Raw genomic sequence first — 20,006 nt, 5'->3', positions numbered from 1 at the left:
GAACTTGTGATCATATGCCATTTTTTGTAGGGACCAGAAAAATTCTTTTCGTTGGTGCCGTCAATATTTTTTCTTCTTCTTTGGGTCGAGAATTGGGATACGACAACATGGAGAGAAAGTAGACTTACGAAATGCTACGGACAGTTGCTTACGAACGTGCAGGTGATCACACCCTGCTAATGTACATGCATCAACAATCGAGAGTCACCCACGAGAGCGACTGCCCTAAACACTGCTGTAATTTATTAAATTCGAATTGGATCTGAAAATTAGATGCATTTCACTATGAAGAAATCATAGGTCCCACTAATGCATAAAAGCAAATGATAGATACCTATAGGGGACCTTTTGTTTGGGAAAGTGAAGGAAAGGAAATTCTCACGCGACAATCATGAATGGCCACGGATTTTAGAAATCTTCTCCATCATAGAGCCACAACCTTTCTCAAAAGAAAATATATACAAAAGGAATGGCTGAAAGAAATGGCACAATTTTATAAGCCTGCGGAATATTTCTAAAGCCATTGATGTAAGCAATACACACTAGTTTTTACATTTTTCTTCCAAAGCCTACAGTTTTCAGATTTCACCTATATGCACAAGAATTTATCTCACAAAAACTCTTCAGCCTGTAACAATCCGGGATAGATAACCGACGTTATTTGTTTCAAGGACTTCACAGATGATTTGAGGAACGCATGTCTCTCCATCGCTACAAAATATATTACAAGGAAAAAACCATTCGTTAAATGTTGAAGAACTACCATTAAAAAAAGTGATAAAACATGTATGCAGAGTGAATGGAGTTCACCTTTTATTAAAAGTTTAACTTCCTTTGAAAAATCTTCCACTCGCCCTAACACAGGTCTTATGCCGCATATTTGTAGAACACAAAGTTCCAAGTGCAAGGCCATCTCCATTATTTGTAGCAATAAGCAACAGATACTCTGCACTTCAATTTGAATCTCATTTGATCTTTTATCCCCACACAGCTCCGTAACAATGGTAATTGCTTGATCCTACATCAGAGATAACATATCCAACTCAAAACAAAAGTCGCCTCGAAACTTAATTTTAAGTATTTGGAAGACCAGATATTTTTTGCATAATTAAACAAATCAAAGCCACACCTTGAGACATCTCAAGATCTTAAAAGATTAGCAAAATAAAAACTAATTAAAGAATAAAAAATTGTCATCTTACTTGTAAGCCATGCAGGATTTCAGGCATTGGAAGCTCAGGAAAATGGTCAAGATCAACAAACCCCACCTCCTCTGCCCTTCTAGCAGCACCCTCAGCTTGTAAACAGAGGAACTTCAAGAGAAGAAAAGTAATTCTGTATATCTGAAGGGCAACAGTGTCGGAGAAGTATGACTGAGATACGTGATCACTATTTTCAGTTGATTGAGTTTTAATAGCCAGCGCAGTTGTGGTAGAGATGGCCGAGAATTTTGGTTTTGACACACAACTGAGCGGTGAAAGAGCAAACCATCCACTTCTACTGTTAACAAATGAGGGTTTCTTGCAGCCATCGAATTCCTCTTTAAGGATAGGAGGGCATACGAGAGGAGCATTAAGACTCGAAGATTCTCCAAGGCGTTGAGTTCCCCGGCTGATAAAGGCCAAAAGATGGATACTTTTCTCTCTCAGCTGGGAGTCCATTTCTTTCATGGCTTTAACCCATGAATTCCAATGTTTTGCTAGCACGCACATCAGCATGAGAGTATGCTCAGTTTCTTTAAGATCAGTAAGAGAAGTTTGTCTCTGCTGAGACCGAGGTCTTTTCTTGTCATGACCATCAGATGGGAAATCTGGAGCACTGAGATAGTAAGAAATCATATAGGCTTTCTCCGAAAAGAAGTAAGGTATTACATTCTCCACAACATCAGAACAAGCAGAACTGTCTCCTAAAGACTGAACCATAGCTGTGATGACTGCCAAACCAAGTCCCCAAATTTGCTGAGGCTTCTCAGTTTTTTCAGTTGAGTTGGGATTTCTCTTAGTAGTATTAACGGAAGAAGACCTACCTTCCAAGTACTCAGCAAACAAAAGTCTCAGAGACGAAAGAAACCCATAATTAATTAGCATTTCTGCACCCTGCCTCACACGGGCAACAGTCAAAAAGAACTTCATTATAATGGGCACAGAGTCAAGTGAGTTCTTATCTTGAAGCTTCAGAATAAGATGCTGAAGCTGGAGGTGATTTTGTATAATGGGGAACCAAGTGTTGGGAGTTAAGAAATTTCTCAGTATCAAGTCCATAGTAGTTAGGGAGAGGGTGCCATGCTCAACAATAGCCATACAGTTACAGAGAATTGGTAGTAGACCAAGACTTGCATTAGATATTTTAGCCAGGTCTTCAACAGATGCTATATCTCTTGCCCCAACTAAATGTGACTTATGACAACTAAACTCCACCGCTGAGAGAAGCAACATAAGCAAGAGCTTTACTGTAGTGTTAACCCCCATAACTGCTGGCCCGGTAACTAATGCTCTGAAATCACTCAATACTTTAAGGCCAGAACCTGATGTTTTTAGTATAAGAATGCAAACAGACAAAGGCAGGCTTTTATGTGCATACATCATAAGATAGAGAAGCAACTCTGCTTGAGCTGAAAGGAAGTGAAAGATATCTTCAGGAGCTCCAGGTAATGAAGCTAATGATTCTACTGTGTCATGGAAGCTCTGGCATATGTGATTGATGCATGAGAAAACAAGTTGATCAGACATCTCTTTCGCTGTACTTTTCATCTCCAGTGACTGCAGTAGCAGGTACACGTGAATTAATTTCAAAAAAGAATTAGGCATTTTCTAAAGCAAAAATAAAAAAAACCAAACCATGATAAATAAAGCCATACAACAGCCCACAAACCGCACTAATCAGCATTTAGATGCCCACTGCTGAAAGCAGGATGCTTAGATCATGTGATTTCTTCCAACACAATATTGGGGCCTTCACTATATGTTAAAACCTCAACAACTCAGTTTTTCGTATCGTATTCATGATTAGATGGAATGCAATGACTTTGTCGCTCTCATTAGAAAATGGATAGAAGTTACCGGAGTATTTCAAAATAAAATCAGTATTCATCAGGTACAATTAAATTCTTTTACCATTCATACCCAGTTTTGACGATAGGAAACTTGATATATCATGAGGGTTGAACCTCTAGCTCTAGGTCCTAGTGTTTTCACTTCATTCTTCGGCACCCTAATTAGACATGGCATAGGTGCAGCACAGTGTTCATCAACTGAGCTATCACTAACACTGCTTAACTTTCAAAAACTTTGAAATGAGAAATCAGATATTTGAAATATTAGACATCAACTTTTTTTATTTATAACTAACATTAGATTTAAAGTATTTTAAACCATTATATACATCTACATGATCCTTAAAATATCTTGAACCATAAAAAGCAGCTACAGACATCTACATGATCCTTAAAATATCTTGAACCATAAAAAGTAGCTACAGATATCGAATTTCTAACTATGAGAACGCAACTGTAAGCAATTACAAAGTCTAAGAGAGAACTCACATCATCCGTGTACACAGTTAAGACACTTCTTAATGCCCTTAGTGCAGAAAGCTTCGAACTTGTAAGCAACGCCATTGAGTTTGCAGCCTTCATGTGATTCAACATTGTTTCTGCAGTTGCCTTTGATGCCTTCCACTTTGAATAATCCCAAAGATCTAACCCCAAATCAGCTCGTACACGTTTAAGATCAAACAAGTATGCATCTTTTCCGGTTACAAAAAGATCAGCATCATATTTATGTTGGTAAATCTGAAAAACATTTGATTCTATAAGGAACCGAGAAAGTTCTTTGAAAGGTCCAGCACTGACTTCACGGCCTTCAAGCTCTCCTTGTAGATGATAATAAAGATCACTGAGAATCAAATAGTTTGGCTCCTTCCCTGCACTGGAAAAAGATAATAAATTCTTCATATGCAGCCAAATGCACAACATGTGTTCCGGATGTGGGATAATACTCTCAACAAATTCTTATGAGAGATAACATATGTAATTAAAAGATCAATATGTGAAACAGAATATACGACAGATCAAATTATCTGTTGAACCCTATGCAAATTGAATCCACCCAAACTTATGGTTACATGTCACCACTTAGATGGTCTGTCAAAGGCTAGAAATCAGATCGACTTCAAGGTCAATGGTAATAAGGCAAGCAACATCACGTCATGGGGGAAGCCCATCATATAAGGTGATTACAACATGAAGAATCACTGTTACAACTTACATGCACATGGACGGAGGTGACCACACACACACAAAAAGAGCCAAACATGACTCTTGAAACCAGAAAATGGACTGGTAATCAGTAGTCAACCGACATACAGGGAATACGAACACAGGCAAGAGATAATAGAGTACTGCTTGACCAAAGCATCAGATAACTCTTCCAAGGTTCTGTATTTAAATCCTTACTTTATACTCTGGTAACTTCCAGGACTCGAAACTTATGTTTCACATATCAATCATATCACAGGAAGAACTGTTTTCTCACTGTAAGAATACATTTACTGGAAGGAGCACTCATAAAAATCCAGAATCTTCAGGGGAGGGTATAATATCAGTTTCCAGACATACAAATGCTTCACACAAGAAGTGCACAGTTAAACATAGAAATTCCAACAGAAATTAACAATAACACACATATTACCTGTAACCATGCTGTGAGTATTGACCTAACAACTCAGAAAAAGCAGGATGACTTCTGAACTGCCAATGAAGGGAAAGAAAAAAGATAACAATCAGATATGATGCAAACTTTACAGTCTCAATACTATAAGGGAAGTATTAAATTTGAGAATTGATGAAACTAGAAATTAAACTGAGCTCTTAATGGGTTTATCAGCATACAATCATATTTAGTTACGAATTAAGTAATACAATCAAGAAAGGATCAAACCTTATTTGACAGGATGCTGGACTTCTCAAGTAATGACACAGACAAACTTCCTGCATCACCATTTGCTAAGTTCACCATCACATGGGCAGTGATTACACTCGCAGCAACCTGTGAAGTTACAGCTACCATTATTGCATTCTAAAAATTAAGAAAACTATTGGGAAAGGTCTACAGTACACATCCTATCAAGGAACCGCTTTATTAATAGTTTGATACTAATGTATGTCATAAAGCACAGATTGAACAGAGTAATGTATAGGTGAGAAACGTTCTTATACAGAGGATGATTGTTTCTTTGAACAGTGAACTTAAGCAGAAACTAAATGAGATGATAAGTGATAACTAACCAACCAAATTGAACAGTGAACTTACATAACATTAAACAACCAACAAAAATCCGAGAATGAGTGAAGATGAGATGATATGTGATAACTAACCAACCAAATTGAAGACAAAACCAGGGACCAAAACAACAGACATAATTCACACGTAAGAGGAAGTAAAAAATTCCAGAATAGAAGTCACCTTTGCCCGTAAATACAACTTGAGGTCATATTCACAATAAGAAAGTGACTTGGTAAGATTATCCAAAACAGAGCTCCCACACCAGGCTGATAAAATATCCACCAGATCTGAAGCTTTTGATTTTTCTAATCTTACTGTATTTTGTATCCTGTCTTGTGATTCAGGCACTTGTTTTGCAAGTGACTCCAAATGTAATAGCTTTTTGTGCAGAAACATGTCATGTGCCATTATTTCCAATATGGCAGATTGACACTGATATCTGAAAGCCAAATCTTGAGCTTCTGTCTCAGTTATATTTTCAGGTGAAGGAGCTTCTACACTAGAAATTACTGAAATAAAACTGGACAATTTTTTCCAGAAATTTTCGGAGCTTTTCAGGCATTCCAAAATATTAGTGTACTGAGCAGCACCTTGCCACAGTGCCCTTAGAAAGTTAAGAACATTCAGCAGTATTCGGGGATTGCTGCAGATTTAACAAAAGGAAGTAAGAAAATGAGAGAAAAAGGCATAAATTTCAAGACTGCAGGATAATGATGAAAGAACTAACAAAGAAACCAAATTAAGGATCCATTGAGCACGAAATACCTGTTGATAAGATCATTAGATCTTTCAATTTGATACAGAACTGCATCCACAATACTTGTTTTTTCAGACTCAGATGACCTGAAGGTAACATCATTTGTTGGTAGCTTCACATGACCAGCATTACTCTGTTGAACATCCTTTTTCACTTCGGTGGATAATACAGCAACAAGAAAAGCAGGCTGTACATGAATAAACAATCAATCAAAAAAAGTTAAACCAAATCATTTTCAAAAAGGCAATAACCAGGTCACTTATGACCTAAGATCTAGTAAACCAGACAACTTTGGCTTGAATGCCAGACCTTTGTTCCTGTTTTCATTAAGGAGTAGCTTAGGCTCAGTTGCCTTGACTGCATCAAAAAGTATATTTGTACTAGATGCCCAAACTGCTAATTTTTAAGAAGATACTTCGACTCATCAGAATCAACAACACATTACTGTGAAGAAGGTGTCCACCTCAAACAACATAAGAAACTACAGTACCACTGATCCAGACAACTCTAACTGCTGAGTTATTAACAACTGCCCTTCTATCTAGAAGAATATCAGACAGAGAAATACCCCTGAACTCAGATGACACAGATGCCTACGTAGAAGACCAAAACCTAACCCTTCGCTTAACAATGAGTAACAGGTCTGTGGAAGTACCCAGCTAAACTTGGCTTTTTCAACAGCTAATAACGCTACTAGTTCTACTACTTTGAAGTCAAACGCTTTAGTAAGTGGAGGAAAATGTTATCTGTATAGATCACAAAACTCCAATGAAAGGCTAGCAATATAACCACACAAAGTTTGCCTTGAGGATGAAAGGCACTAAAATTGCCACCATATGTACACACACACACATACAATGTTTTCTTCTTTTCAAAGAGAGATTTTTTAAGGATTAAACGACAAAAGTACAAGTATAATGGACAAGACATTCACTTCAAAGAAACAGAACAAAAATATGTGGACAATCTCGTGCTAAAACAGACCCAACAGAAAACACAACAAATACTTTGTGCTCGCCAATCTAACCAAATATCTGTGAAATATAAGCACCTAATCACAGAATTTAAAAGTGTTTTTTTTCCAAAAAAATGAAAAAGGAGCAAAATTTGGAGCCGTTAATCAAACAATTGTCAAGATAGCTTAAATTAAAATCGGAAGAAATGGACCATTAGCATTCTTTCTTTTCTATTATTTTTTTGGACCTAAACACCACTATCATTCAAACCTTACTTCCTAACTTTGTGAGTGAAACTCAAACAATAAAATACAGAACTTGATACCATACAATAACAAACCTGATAACGAGCAGCAGAAGTGAGGAGATTGAATACAGCAACAAAGAGATCTTCATTCCATTCCGACTGCTCAAGTAATATGTAACTAACACACTGCCTCAGATCTCCAATCTACAACAGTGTAGCAGCAACAAACAGATTTAGAAGCAGTTGATTTATTCAACTGAAATTACAAGAAATTAACACGGAACTAAAAAATAAATGTAAACACACCAAACCTGCTTATCATCCAGACCGAAGCTGCTACCAAACAAATATGGTTGCATTAAATCTGCCATCATCAAGAACGCTGATAAAACCCTAGCAGCACCAACTTGTATTCCCTGCACAGAAAACTCAAGAACCTTAATAAAGATACTCAACAAATATGGAAATATTATCCGACATACCGTCAATAAAACCAAGACAAAAAGAATACCACTTAGAATTGTTTGGTAGTGACAAAGGATTAACATTCCCGACTTATTTAGGGTCTATACAATTCTGTGTAATTAAATGTATATAAGTTGTGCACAATGCCATATTCTATCCTGTAGGGCATGCTAGTTCGACGGTTAAACAAAATAACATTACGCCTATCATGCCCAAAGCTTAGAGTAAGGCTTAAAAACCATTGAATGCAACTATATGTTTCTTATGAATCAAAGTGTTGTAATAAGTGTAAAAAAAGAAACAAATTGACATTGCAATTCACCAAAAAACAATAATTATATAGACAATAGAGGCAAGCAATGAGGAACTATCCCGATAATACTTTGATGATATACATGTAGATACACAATAACCAAAAAGGGAGAACCCTGTAACTGTACTGTTTACAAATGTAAAGCAAAGAATAGAGTCAATAACAATTGAGAATGGAGAAAGGCCATACAGGATTGCGAAAGTAAGATATCAAGGAGACAAGCGCTGCAACTACAGGAATTGGTTTTGTTGCAGATGAGAAGACTGCTTGGTGAAAAAATGGAGGGCTGGAAGATATATCCTGGAAATACACGAAGCTGAACATCAACTTTTGTATTAAATAAAAATACAATGCTTAAACCCAACCACCATATTATAAATAAAGGAAAATATCAATCACAGATACATATAGTTGGTCTCTACACAGACACTCCAGAAAACTCACTTTTGAACAGAAGTAGATCACTACATTTAGCATTATACAAAAAAATTGTAACATATACCATGCCAATCAAAATGCAAATTCCACATGCATACTTCCAAGCATACCTTAGAAAATTTGGAGAGGATTATGAAAAGAATATCTAAAACAGAACATATAGCCATCTCAAAACCTTCAATCTCTGTCGGATGCTGGCTGATATAAAGTCTCTGCAGAAAAATGTCCCCAAATTAGTGATTAGAACAAAATCACAACAGGTTGTGACTAAACACGATCATAAGATACACAGCATAGCCCACCTCTAATGCTTCTGTAGTTGTACAAACAATCCGAAAGAGAGTACTATGGATGGAAGAATCAGACAGTAACTTATCCAAGATGACTTCATCCAACTTTTCAGAGCATGATATTGATGTAATACATTTTTTCATCACTTCAAGCACCTGACACAGTAAAGGATATTAAAATTCACCTTCCCAGCATAATCTACATTTACAATACCAGTTGGGCCAAGTATATAATAAATTAGACAACCAATTAATAGAGAAGATTAACTAGCCACAAGAAGCCAAACATGCACACATTGTGATTCCCTACCAAGCATTGATGCAGACAAAATTTTGGATATGAATTCTTTACAAGCTTGCCTATTTGGGCTCATTTGTTGTATCATCCTAGAAATTGTCTTGAAAATGATGCTTTCAACTAAACTTCTTTTCTTTTCCTTTCTTTGATAAGAAACAGAATAACACTATTAAAATGACGTGAAACTAGTACTACAGTTACAGCAAACAAGTAATTCACTGAAGGTACAAAAATTCTATATCAGTCTGCTATCTACTCAACAGTTCTGGAAGATTCAATTGGCCTAGACCTTTTATCAGAATGGACACAAGGAGATATTCTCTACAGCAGATACTAATGAAGGAAGCTTACCCATTTGAAAATCATTCAAATTTCTCCAGAAATTGAAATTCCAGCTCATTGGAATATAGGAGGCCGAAGATTGGCAATTTGCACATCATGTATTAGAGACAGATATAAAAAGAACAAAGGAAGAACCCCAACCTAATTATCTCCCTAAGAACTAATTTTCTCCCTTTCCCACAAATAACTGAAGATTATGAAGAAAATACCTAATTCCCAATGAAATGTCATTCCAAGGACTTCGATTGGAACCTCCAGCCACCACATTAAAGCCTCACACATTGGCATCAATGCCAAATATAACTTGAATGACAACATGCCATAGAGATTCTCTTTCCAAAGGAAAGCTACACAACAACTTCCCTAACAAAATCGAGTTCCTATTTAACTGTGCTCTCATTCATAATTTTTAGAAAGATATTTAAAAGACTGATGACTCATATCCAGACTCGTCATCCCAATAGGACACAGCACATAAGACAGCAACTGCATGCAGAGCAAAAGGACTTGACCTCATATGGTAGTATAATAATCGCTAAGAAAATATAAAGTTACTCTCCTGTATGTACCTTGTATGGAACTATCAACTTTTCTCTGTTTCTGATGGTTTATAGGGCAATCCTATTAATTAGGACCAGCTCAGAATTTAAGCTAGTTATACAAAAAACAAAAAGCTCACCCCCCCAACAGGAATCAAGTTTGTTGTAAACTTAAAGTAAAACAAAAATAGAACCCACTTTTGTCACAATAGCAGCACAAGAGAAACCAAAGGATGTACCTTCAATGTTACTCTCCAACGAGTATGTTTCACCTTGTATTTCCAGTATTCATGGTTAACAAGAACATACTGAATAGAGAAAACAATTAAAGCCAAGACAGCATCATTTTTCAGTCCTGTGTCCAAGAGATGTACAGTGAAGTCCAGCACTGCAAGGTTTTAAAACCATCCATGTCATGGAATAGATCACAGAAATTTTGAAATTTTGAAACACAACTAGGCAGAAAACTAAGATAAAAAATAAATAAATGAAAAACAACGAAACATCAGTGTTTCCTATGTTATTGTGTATATAGACATAATTTAGTACAAAGTAAACAAAGCACGACAAACTAGATGATGTTATACCAGCAAAAGCACATTAACAAATTGTAAGACTTTAAAAAAAAAAAATTACAAAGAGAACATAAGAAAGCAAAAAGAATCATACAACAAAATATACCTGATATGGTCAATGAGCAGTCACCATCATTCTGCTCACAGTCAATTAATAGCATCTTTGCCAATTTTCCAGAAAGCAACCATGATCCACTAGAAAAAGAAAAAAAAAAGCCAAAAAGTAATATCAAGGACTAGAACAAAAACTTCCCCAGCCTCACTTGAGGCATCAACATTGCCAACACAAACAACAAAGCCAAGATAAATGTTAGATTATTATTTATAACCAACTTCCACTGTGCCCCCCCCAAAAAAAAAAGATAGTATAAGGCTTGCCTCACGTGCAGCACAATACAAGAAAGGACTTCAGTGGAGCATCGCGGTATGTAGAACTTCTTTTCTGTCTAGAAATGTAGCATTGAGGCATGTTGATGAACATGTTTTATTTCTACCCTCATCAATTTCAACACAAGGCCTTTCTGGGGTCAGTAACAATTTCATTTCTTTTTTCCAACGAAAAAAAAGGGAAATGAAATGTTGTTGTGGGGGGTTGAACCCACAACCTCCCACATACTCATAATGCACTCTTCCACCCAACCAATGCTTCACTTAATCAGTAACTAATTCATTTTAACAAGAAGTTAAGGAAATTGCAAAACCGAAGAAAGAGGAGAACAAAAGCCATAAAGAGAAAATAATCTTCTACAAGACAACTGTGTAACAAGTAGAGCACCCTCAGGAGGAAATATGTATGAGATGAACAAGAATAACAGGAAATTAATGTGGCCAACAATATACAGTGGGGAAAAATGGGACTTATAAAGAAAGGATCCAGACATAAGCCCGAGAAAGAAAAACAAAAAAGAGGAAGTGAAATACAGCTCCACTTCAGATATAGTTCAATTAACTTCAGGTAAGAATATAAACCGCACATTTATATGCATGCACAATAACAGCAGAACGAAGAAGAAAATAAGTCTTTTCTCAAAGGATTCACCTTGATGAATCATCGTGACCATTGCTGAAATCAAATATATTTGCCTTTAAAGCCACCTCAGCAACATGAGAAGGGTAACTGCCACAATAAATGCATGTTAAACACAGAGGTTTTGCTCAGGTCTGGCATATGCCGAAATCAATTTAAAGTAAAAATTATAGGCTAATATAACACTCTGAAGTTCAAGATACATCACATTCAGGACTGCACTATTAATTTAAAGAATTATATCATGTACAACTACGACTGCTGTCATTGTGAGAGAAGTCATTCTCATTGACGCCATATTTTTTAATGGGGAAACAGAACTATATTGATATAAAGGCAAACTACAAACACAGCAGACAAGTATCTGCCAAAGCAAAACAAACCTACAACAATGCGCCACCAAACATCAGATCGTAATAACAATTCCACAATAAAGCGAACGAAACTCAGACCGAATCCCTGGCAAAGAACAGCTTTCCAATTGACATCATCTTTACATGTAATCAATTGCATGCGACAAGGCTACAAATTTAAATGGAAACTAACTTACATAGTTAACTTTTAGTATTTTCACATGCTGTTGATTAATAACTTGTTACTATGCGCGTAGCTATATTTATACCATATAATTAATTATTTATCTTTGTGTTTTTTGTTCCTTGGGTGTGGGGTTAATGGCTCTCTACCTCTGGAGCTACAACCCCACCCCCCAAAAAAAAAAAAAAATCTTTCAGTTTCACTTATTACAAGGGTTGTAAAAAAAATGATGGCGTAATTTCTTAAATCAATAGCACAAAGACTTAATGCAAACTTTCAGAATACTTAATTTGATTCAATTTCGGTGTAGCACAAAACCACAGCATAAGATGGGGAAGGGAATGTACCAAATAATAAGAATATTAGAACACCCACAATTGAAAAGACAAAGATATGTACGCAAGACATAGAGAACTCAAGAGGATAAAGGATGAAGTTACCATATTAACATTTTTGCCAAAATATTTATACCCAATGACATCAGAGCGGCACCATTGGAAGTAGGAGATGATTTCCTGATTAAATTGCAAATGATCTCAACCAACCTGAACGAATAACAAAAGTGCAAATTACAAGACATACTAAGACAGGCGAGAAAGAGGAAACAAATCACATAAGCACGAACAAAGGGTTGCTATATACCACATATTACTTCCAATCTGCCAACTCATGCCAGTTGATTGGAAATGCAATGAGCTTCCAATGTCCATCAAAGCAAAACATACAGCCTAAACATAAAACACCAGTACGAAAAGGTTGGTAAAAAAGAGATAGTTACAGAAATGGTAAGAAATCATGAATTGCACCCACAAGCATTTAACAGCTTAATCGAGATTATTCAAAATAGAGCATGAAGGCCTGCCACCAAGTTTCTTAGCAACAACCCAACGACTACAATAGATTGTAAAAGACACTAATTGATGTAGCCAATACTTTTCCAAATCCATAAAGACTCCAGCAATGAATGATGAAAAAAAATACCGTGTTAAAGGTAACCATCCGGCTAATCAGATCAAGGATAAGAAGAACTTCATCATTTCTCTCAAAATACAGCTCCTCAGCCAGGCGCATGAGCAATACTAGCACCTCAGATTGTGTATACTGTACAAAAGAAGCATGAATTAGCACAAAACAGCAACCAATAAAAATTTTAATTGAATATTAAATTGGATATCTTATATTACTCTCCTCGAATATATTGTTCACAATGCACTAAATAAAACTAGACATGTCACTTGAATTATAGCAGAAAAAATCAAGGCTTTGTTAATAATGTAGAGCGTAAAGGAAGATGGCATCAAAAAGGAAAGTAAGACAAGATAATATTAAATAATACATGTTTTTGCATTTTAATGCCTCATAAGTAGCACGTATAATTGAGATATTAAAAAATTTCGACAAAAGATAAGCCTTTGACGAGAGGTAATAATTTGTCACATGGTAATCCCTAAAAATGCGTATTCAAATTTCAAAATACACGAGAAAGATAGAGTATTCACAAACAGCACAGACAGACAAATGCAGTAACATTGGAACATGCTCTTTAAAGTATCACCAAATACCTGTGCCCTTATAAGCAGTTGAAACTCTAGTGATCTTTGTCAGGAATATATAAAAGTCATCAATACAAACCAATTACCAACATAGTTAAAAGTAATGCACTTACCTCCCATTGGACAAGAGCAGCATTTCCACCAACTGATCTTAAAACATGTCCACAAGTTCTACTGGGAATGACTAAACCTTCAAATCCGGGAACATGCAATGGGAGGTGCGTCTCAACAATTGTAGAGATGTCATCCATAGAGGAACTATTATTAATCTCAACGAAGGATGATATCTTAACAGACTTATCTAGAAAGTTAAACCTGTTGACAGGATGAACGCACGAGAAATGAGAGAACAGCATAATAATTGAATAAGCAGCATGTTTTGCATGGGAACCAATTAAAAGATAATATAACTTATTTTGAGCATTCCCTTGGGCAGTGGGAATATAGAAAAGATAATGAATCAATATCATCTTACAAAAAGAAGCTTGAGAAACACCATAAAATATACAAAAATTACAACCAATAGCTACACTAACTATATACATATATATAAGAAAATTCACACACGTTTACAACTAGATATAAACATGTTTAATCAATTAGATGGAGTTGATCATATCTTTTCACACACATTTACTTAGAACAAACTTTGCTTTACTTATTTACCACAAATATATACATTAGCTTTAATCACAGCACCAATACTGTAAGTATTTGATGCAGAGGACCAGGCGAAAATAAAAATACAAAGTTTTGGCTTACTGTATAAAAACTGTAAAAGTACTGTAGCCCTTTTAATATAGGATTTTGAGGACAGTTATGTTGCACAAATTGAAAAGGATAACTGAGACAAAGTTTAGATAAGCTTTTATGATTAATTGTTGTTAGGCTTTCTACCCGCTTATAAATACAATTTTACAAAGACTCTTCTTATTATCAACTAATACAGCAAACAAGTCTGGCCTGAGAATTTCCATAACCAAATTAAAGTTTAACCCAACGCCCATATACTGATCAGGTCTACAACTCATTCGGCTTATCAAAAACCAGAATAAGAAACAGCCTTGCCAAATAAGTATACTCACACACATTCTGCAGGCCAAGTTCCTTCACAAAGAGATGATAAAAGGCGAACTAATTCCACAGTCCTGAAAGGAAATTCACCCTCTAAGCTGCGAAGAAGACACCGGATAGGCTCATCAATAAAACTTTCACGATCCCAAAACTGGATACAAAGTGACTCCTGCAAAATTCAGCGGACCTTCCCTTTAAAAATGAGTTACAAATACAATAATAAAAATGATAATAGCAAAATTACAAAATATTTTTCTCATAGCAACGGATGCTGAAAGATAATAACAGTGTCCAAACCTCTCCCTGATAAATTTTGCAAAGAATATCCAGTATTAACTTAAGAGCACTATCTTCCAGCTGCACAGTATAAGGAGCAGAAGAAATGAGAAATGCATCCAACAAATGCCAATAAGGAATTTGCGGAGATCCATTATGCATTTACCTGAGGACCAATCTCATAGGATGCAATAAATGTAGAAATAAAGGTTCTCAACACACTTCGATAACCAGCAACAGGCCCCTAAAGAAAAAGAAAGAAAAAAAGGTCACTCGTTTGAAAATGAAAATAATTTGGGGAAAAAAGACCCAAAAAAAGACTTTAAATGGCCAAAGCAATGTAAATAAACACTTGTTAAAACCTCGGGATGGACCCCAAGCCTTCTAATGGGTAAAGGGGGAAAACCAATCGGCAAATTTGAGCATATTGAGCAACACGAGAAACTAATTTCTCTAAACACACACTTATAAACTGTGAATAACTTACATCAGATTCCTTCAATACATCACTTTGAAGGAATTCTACAAGATAAGTCAAAGATGCAGCCTCAAAGGCTTGACGAACATAACCATCATGATCAATTTCCTGGAAAATAAGAGAAAAACTAAGCACAATAATCATTCGTATCATTCATACAGCCTGGATGGGAGACAACATCTGCACGGAACCACCTACCATTACTACATTGTTTTCTTCTTTGCCTGGAAGTGATGAAATCAGACAAAGAAACACAGCCCATGCTAGAATTAATGGCCCTGCTTCTTTTGTTTCAAAAACATTGAAAGTTGAAATTATTGCTTCCATCTCTTGGACATCAGCCAAAGTAAAAACGGATTTGCCTTCCCTAAGGAATAGCAGAAAAAGGCAAATAAAGATGATGGAGGTAAGGATATATAACCATGAAATTTTTTAACAATGGACACAAATAACAGAACCAACAATACCATATTAACCTTAAGGAATCAATCATTGATTAGAATTATACTGATGAAGCTTAACACTTTTCATTCAAATATATATAAGGGAAGTTACCATAGCATTAACAAGCATATTATATCCATAGTTGCAATCACAGCATTTTAAAATTGCAAATCAAATTATCTTAAGGTCCTAAATTCGCAGATAAATAGCTTGGCTAACAGCATGCATAGAGATAGTACTCAAGCTTCAAGCGAATTGGGAATCTGCAGTTTTTTGGGTGTGAAAATGTTAGACCTAAACGCCCATATTGTTTCAAAGATCTCTAGGCCTGCTTGTTATGAGTCTGAGTGGTTTGCATTTATATAAGAGTATTGATCGTATTGCATTCACATTAATTAAATAATAATAAATAAGAAGAAAGAAAAAAAGCAATCACAGTTTCTCTTGCTTTTTATAGTTAGTAGAATTTTCTGATCCAATAGAAACCAATACTTAAGTTCAATTTTGTTATTTTAGTTTTGTCTTGTCTAATTTACAACACATGTGCTAACTAAAGGCACGCCATATCAGCCTCACAAGTGGATTCCACCTAAAGGCAGTTCGCCCCTTAGCATACACCAAAAGGCATCTTCATTGAGTAATGACATAAGAAATGCTGCACTGTATTGCGCAACAAATGTGATCTTCATGATCTGGATATTTAAATGTATAAATCATTGATATGGCCTAAGATGTTTTGCTCTTGATAGTTTATGAATTGCAGAATAAATATGTAGATGCATCCTAACTAGATAAAAACCTGAAAGGGATTTCATCATGAACCATTTGGAGAATATTTTCCAGGTCCAAGGTTTCTATAAGGATTAGAAGCAGCTGAACTTTGGCTTGATAAGCAGAACATAGTGCTTCAGTTGATACTGCCAGCTTTCCAAAGTTATAAGACCCAGATAGAATTCCCTGCAGGAGAAAGCTTTTGAGCTTGGACTAGGATAAGATAGTACTTTACAAACGAATTCAGCAAGAAAGATAACAAAATACCTTATATAGCCAGCACAATGTTTTCCACCTTTCACCATTACAAGTACATACTGACTCATTATAAACAAGGAAAAGAATGTCCAAAACTAAATTGTCTTCAACTAGTGTCTCCTCAGCCCACAAAGTGAAAAGGTCAATATCCTAATAAAGCACCCAGACAAGTTAACATTAGGGCTTTGTAAACAAATACAAAATGATTCAATTCTATATTCTTCAAATAAAAGCATGCATGGAGATGCATACACCTATGTCAATAACATCCCTTTACATGGGCATCGACATACAATCTCAAACGTAATTAAGGAAACATAAGATTGCAATTCAGCAGAATAAACGAGGATAATTTCACCTATTCTGTCCTAAAGCATCATATGAATGTAATACAGGGACGACCAAATAGATATTCCACACCCAAATACATGTTTCTTAGGCTATTTCACATCGCACAGCCACAGGGACTTGTTATTTGTCAATAACTGGTTTAAAACTTCCTCCAGCAGTTGTTATAGCAACCACTCTCACTAGGCCACTACTACCTCAATTTTGCTTAACATAACCTCCTTCAACATGCTATCAAATATAAATACGCAACCTGGTAAATGATAATATACTAAAGAGTTTTTCGTCAGCTTCCAATACCCCAGTATCCACATTGTAGCCGAAGATGGTCAAGCATGCAGTGAGATGTAATTTCAACTTCAATTAACTTCATAATTTAGCACAGCACAACCCATAAGAATGAAAAAGCACGCCTGAAGAGGACAAAAACAACCTAATTGGTCTACTACGGAGCAAAGATCTATAAACTTAAAGGGGTAATTATTACACCTAATTGGCATTTGAACATACCATTTGTTCAGGGTGATTAGAGGATAAAAGGTCTTGCAGCACGGATAACAGCTTCCTCTCCAATCCATCAGAAATCAACTTTAGCGCCTCCTCCTTCATAGCATTACCTTCTCCAGAGACACTTCCTAAAGACACTGCATTAATGATCAATTCTCAAACGTTGTTGAAGTTCAGCCTTAGCGAAAAAAACATGATGCCAACAGAAGGAGGGAGGGACTAATGATTGACTTACAAGCATGTGCGAGAATTCTCCTGGTACATTTCAGCAGGTACTGTCGCTCAATGTAATAGTCAATACATACCTGCATAAGAGAGAAGGGAAGTGGGAAAAACAGAAGAAAAAACTGAGAATGATACACTAACACTAAATGCAACAAAGTAAATGTCCAATTTCTTTTTCTGTTTGATCAAAAAATATCCACTTTCTGCAAGCAGCAAAAATTTGACATTTACACTCAACTCATCCACCCCTTACACCAGGTACATTGAACATAAGAACTATAGCATTCAACATATGTATCAGTCAGACAATATGAGTGAGATACTAACCGCATGAAAATACTCGTGAACTATAGAGTCAAGAGCTACGTTGTTGTTCTTGAAAGACCTCTCAACAAGAATGTACGATTGCACCTCATCTAGACACTAAAACAAACAAAAAAGTAAGTTTTGTAGTAAATGAGCAATCAATAAGACCATCGTAGCATCTGCTTTATGTTATAGAGAACATCATTATCTAGGGCAATCAATAAGACCATCAGTAGCATCTGCTTTATGTTATGGAGAACATCATTATCTATCTGTTTCCCATAACATGAAGAAAATAACATACTATTAAATCAACCAAGCAGTAACTTTGGTTGAAAATTTGCACGTGGAACTTGCCAAACCCATAATAAGTTTCTTCTGAATCAACTTTATAATTCATATGATTAGTTTTACGAGTCACTAATTGAGAATCCAAAACCAAATGAAAGTTAACAGAGAACCCAAAAGCAAGAAACAAAAATTGCCACAAATTTATAGATTAACGCAATTTCTGAAAATAATATTTATAATATAAAAAATCCAACATCCGTACATATATAAACACTACACGCATACATATTTCAATTGTGAAAATGGCATGAAAGCAGTAGTACAAACTCACCAAATATGAGCTGATTTTCAAAGCATTATCTTTCAATTCAGGTTTTATATCCAACTGGTGAGACCCGATTTTCACTTGCTGTGAATTCAAAGCCTCTCTTGAATTCTCATTGGGCGGCTTGAAGTGAGACAATGTGTCCACAAACCAAGCATGATTGTCCTTCAATTTCTTTACCTAAACAAAACACCAACCAAATTCAAAACACTTACTTACTTTCGCACAAATGCATGCATGAATAGAGGGATAGAGATAACTGTACATATATATATATATATATATATATATATATAGAGAGAGAGAGAGAGAGAGAGAGAGAGAGAGAGAGAGAGAGAGAGAGAGAGAAAAGGAGAGATTACCAAATTGGGAGGGAGGTCGGACGAGAGAGACGCATTTTCGAGCTCAGTGAGTAAAACAGAGAAAGGGTCCCACCACAGAGAGGCGTCGACGGACTTAGGGCTGGCCATTGAAGAGCCTGAAAGCTCTGACCGTTGAACTTAAACCCTAGAAGAGGGTTTTTCAGTTTTTTAGTTTCAGAAGCAGAAACACAGAAATTATGGGGCTTTTACTTTACGAATTTTGATTCTTTTCGCGCTTCCTGCGATTGAAGAAATAAAAATAAAAATACACCTGAATTTGGCAATAATTTGGACTTTATTTTTTTGGGGTCAGAAGAAGAAGAACGCAGATTTTCAATTGGGCTCGAACTTGACTATGGTAGCCTTCGGTTCAGTCCAAGTCTGTTGGGCTCTGTTGGGTTGAGTTTGGGTTAGTCTAACTAGCCCGAGTTAAATTATAATTTTCTAATGATTTTCGTTGCTTTTTGAACTTTTTAATATAATTTGGAAAGTGTTGAGTTTTTTTTTTTCAAATCAAAGTGAGAAGATAATTCGAATTTGAGACATTTTATAATATTTGGAAGAGAAATACAGACTAATAGCTAATTGATAATGTTCAATAACTGTATTTTTTTTAACATATCAAGAAATATATATGTCTTTTTTTTTCTTGACAACCATGTCAATTTTTAGGAGAATGATCTTTAATAATAAATTTTTTTTGATTGAAGTATTATAGAAAT

At 35.7% G+C, this 20,006-nt stretch overlaps 1 protein-coding gene across 2 annotated transcripts; it reads right to left on the bottom strand.

Moving 5' to 3' along the window:
- Positions 1 to 241: 241 nt before the first annotated feature.
- On the bottom strand, positions 242 to 19,552 carry LOC110761727 (nucleoporin (DUF3414)). 2 transcript variants are annotated; one of them, XM_021964279.2, is made up of 32 exons: positions 19,285 to 19,552; positions 18,929 to 19,102; positions 18,328 to 18,423; positions 18,011 to 18,080; positions 17,779 to 17,912; positions 16,930 to 17,070; positions 16,691 to 16,848; positions 15,646 to 15,814; positions 15,457 to 15,555; positions 15,136 to 15,213; positions 14,991 to 15,050; positions 14,705 to 14,862; positions 13,733 to 13,934; positions 13,048 to 13,167; positions 12,709 to 12,794; positions 12,507 to 12,611; positions 11,542 to 11,619; positions 10,609 to 10,697; positions 10,167 to 10,315; positions 8,761 to 8,904; positions 8,569 to 8,670; positions 8,210 to 8,320; positions 7,554 to 7,658; positions 7,336 to 7,446; positions 6,048 to 6,226; positions 5,463 to 5,925; positions 4,938 to 5,045; positions 4,689 to 4,747; positions 3,542 to 3,926; positions 1,203 to 2,759; positions 811 to 1,018; positions 242 to 711 (listed from the first exon to the last, which is right to left on the bottom strand). In XM_021964279.2, the coding sequence occupies exons 1-32, from the start codon at positions 19,390 to 19,392 to the stop codon at positions 611 to 613; spliced, it is 5,907 nt and encodes a 1,968-aa protein (XP_021819971.1). In that variant the 5' UTR covers positions 19,393 to 19,552; the 3' UTR covers positions 242 to 610. The 2 variants fall into 2 exon arrangements, with proteins under 2 accessions (XP_021819971.1, XP_088102299.1); XM_088246173.1 differs by lacking the exons at positions 18,328 to 18,423; positions 18,929 to 19,102; positions 19,285 to 19,552 and having other exon boundaries at positions 17,779 to 17,903; positions 18,011 to 18,076.
- Positions 19,553 to 20,006: the final 454 nt, after the last annotated feature.

This window comes from Prunus avium, chromosome 8 (assembly GCF_965620075.1).
Source record: "Prunus avium chromosome 8, drPruAviu1.hap1.1, whole genome shotgun sequence".
NCBI classification, from domain to species: domain Eukaryota; kingdom Viridiplantae; phylum Streptophyta; class Magnoliopsida; order Rosales; family Rosaceae; genus Prunus; species Prunus avium.
The sequence above is the reverse complement of the archived record's forward strand: the minus strand, read 5'-3'. Positions and strand labels throughout refer to the sequence as shown.

Excerpts from the sequence above, each read along its gene's own strand:
- LOC110761727 (XM_021964279.2), bottom strand. The coding sequence starts at position 19,392 with ATGGCCAGCCCTAAGTCCGTCGACGCCTCTCTGTGGTGGGACCCTTTC. Across the intron at positions 18,424-18,928 it reads TGAAAATCAGCTCATATTTG|TGTCTAGATGAGGTGCAATC; the intron begins GTGAGTTTGTAC and ends TGTTTGTTTTAG. Across the intron at positions 15,051-15,135 it reads CCTATGAGATTGGTCCTCAG|CTGGAAGATAGTGCTCTTAA; the intron begins GTAAATGCATAA and ends TATACTGTGCAG.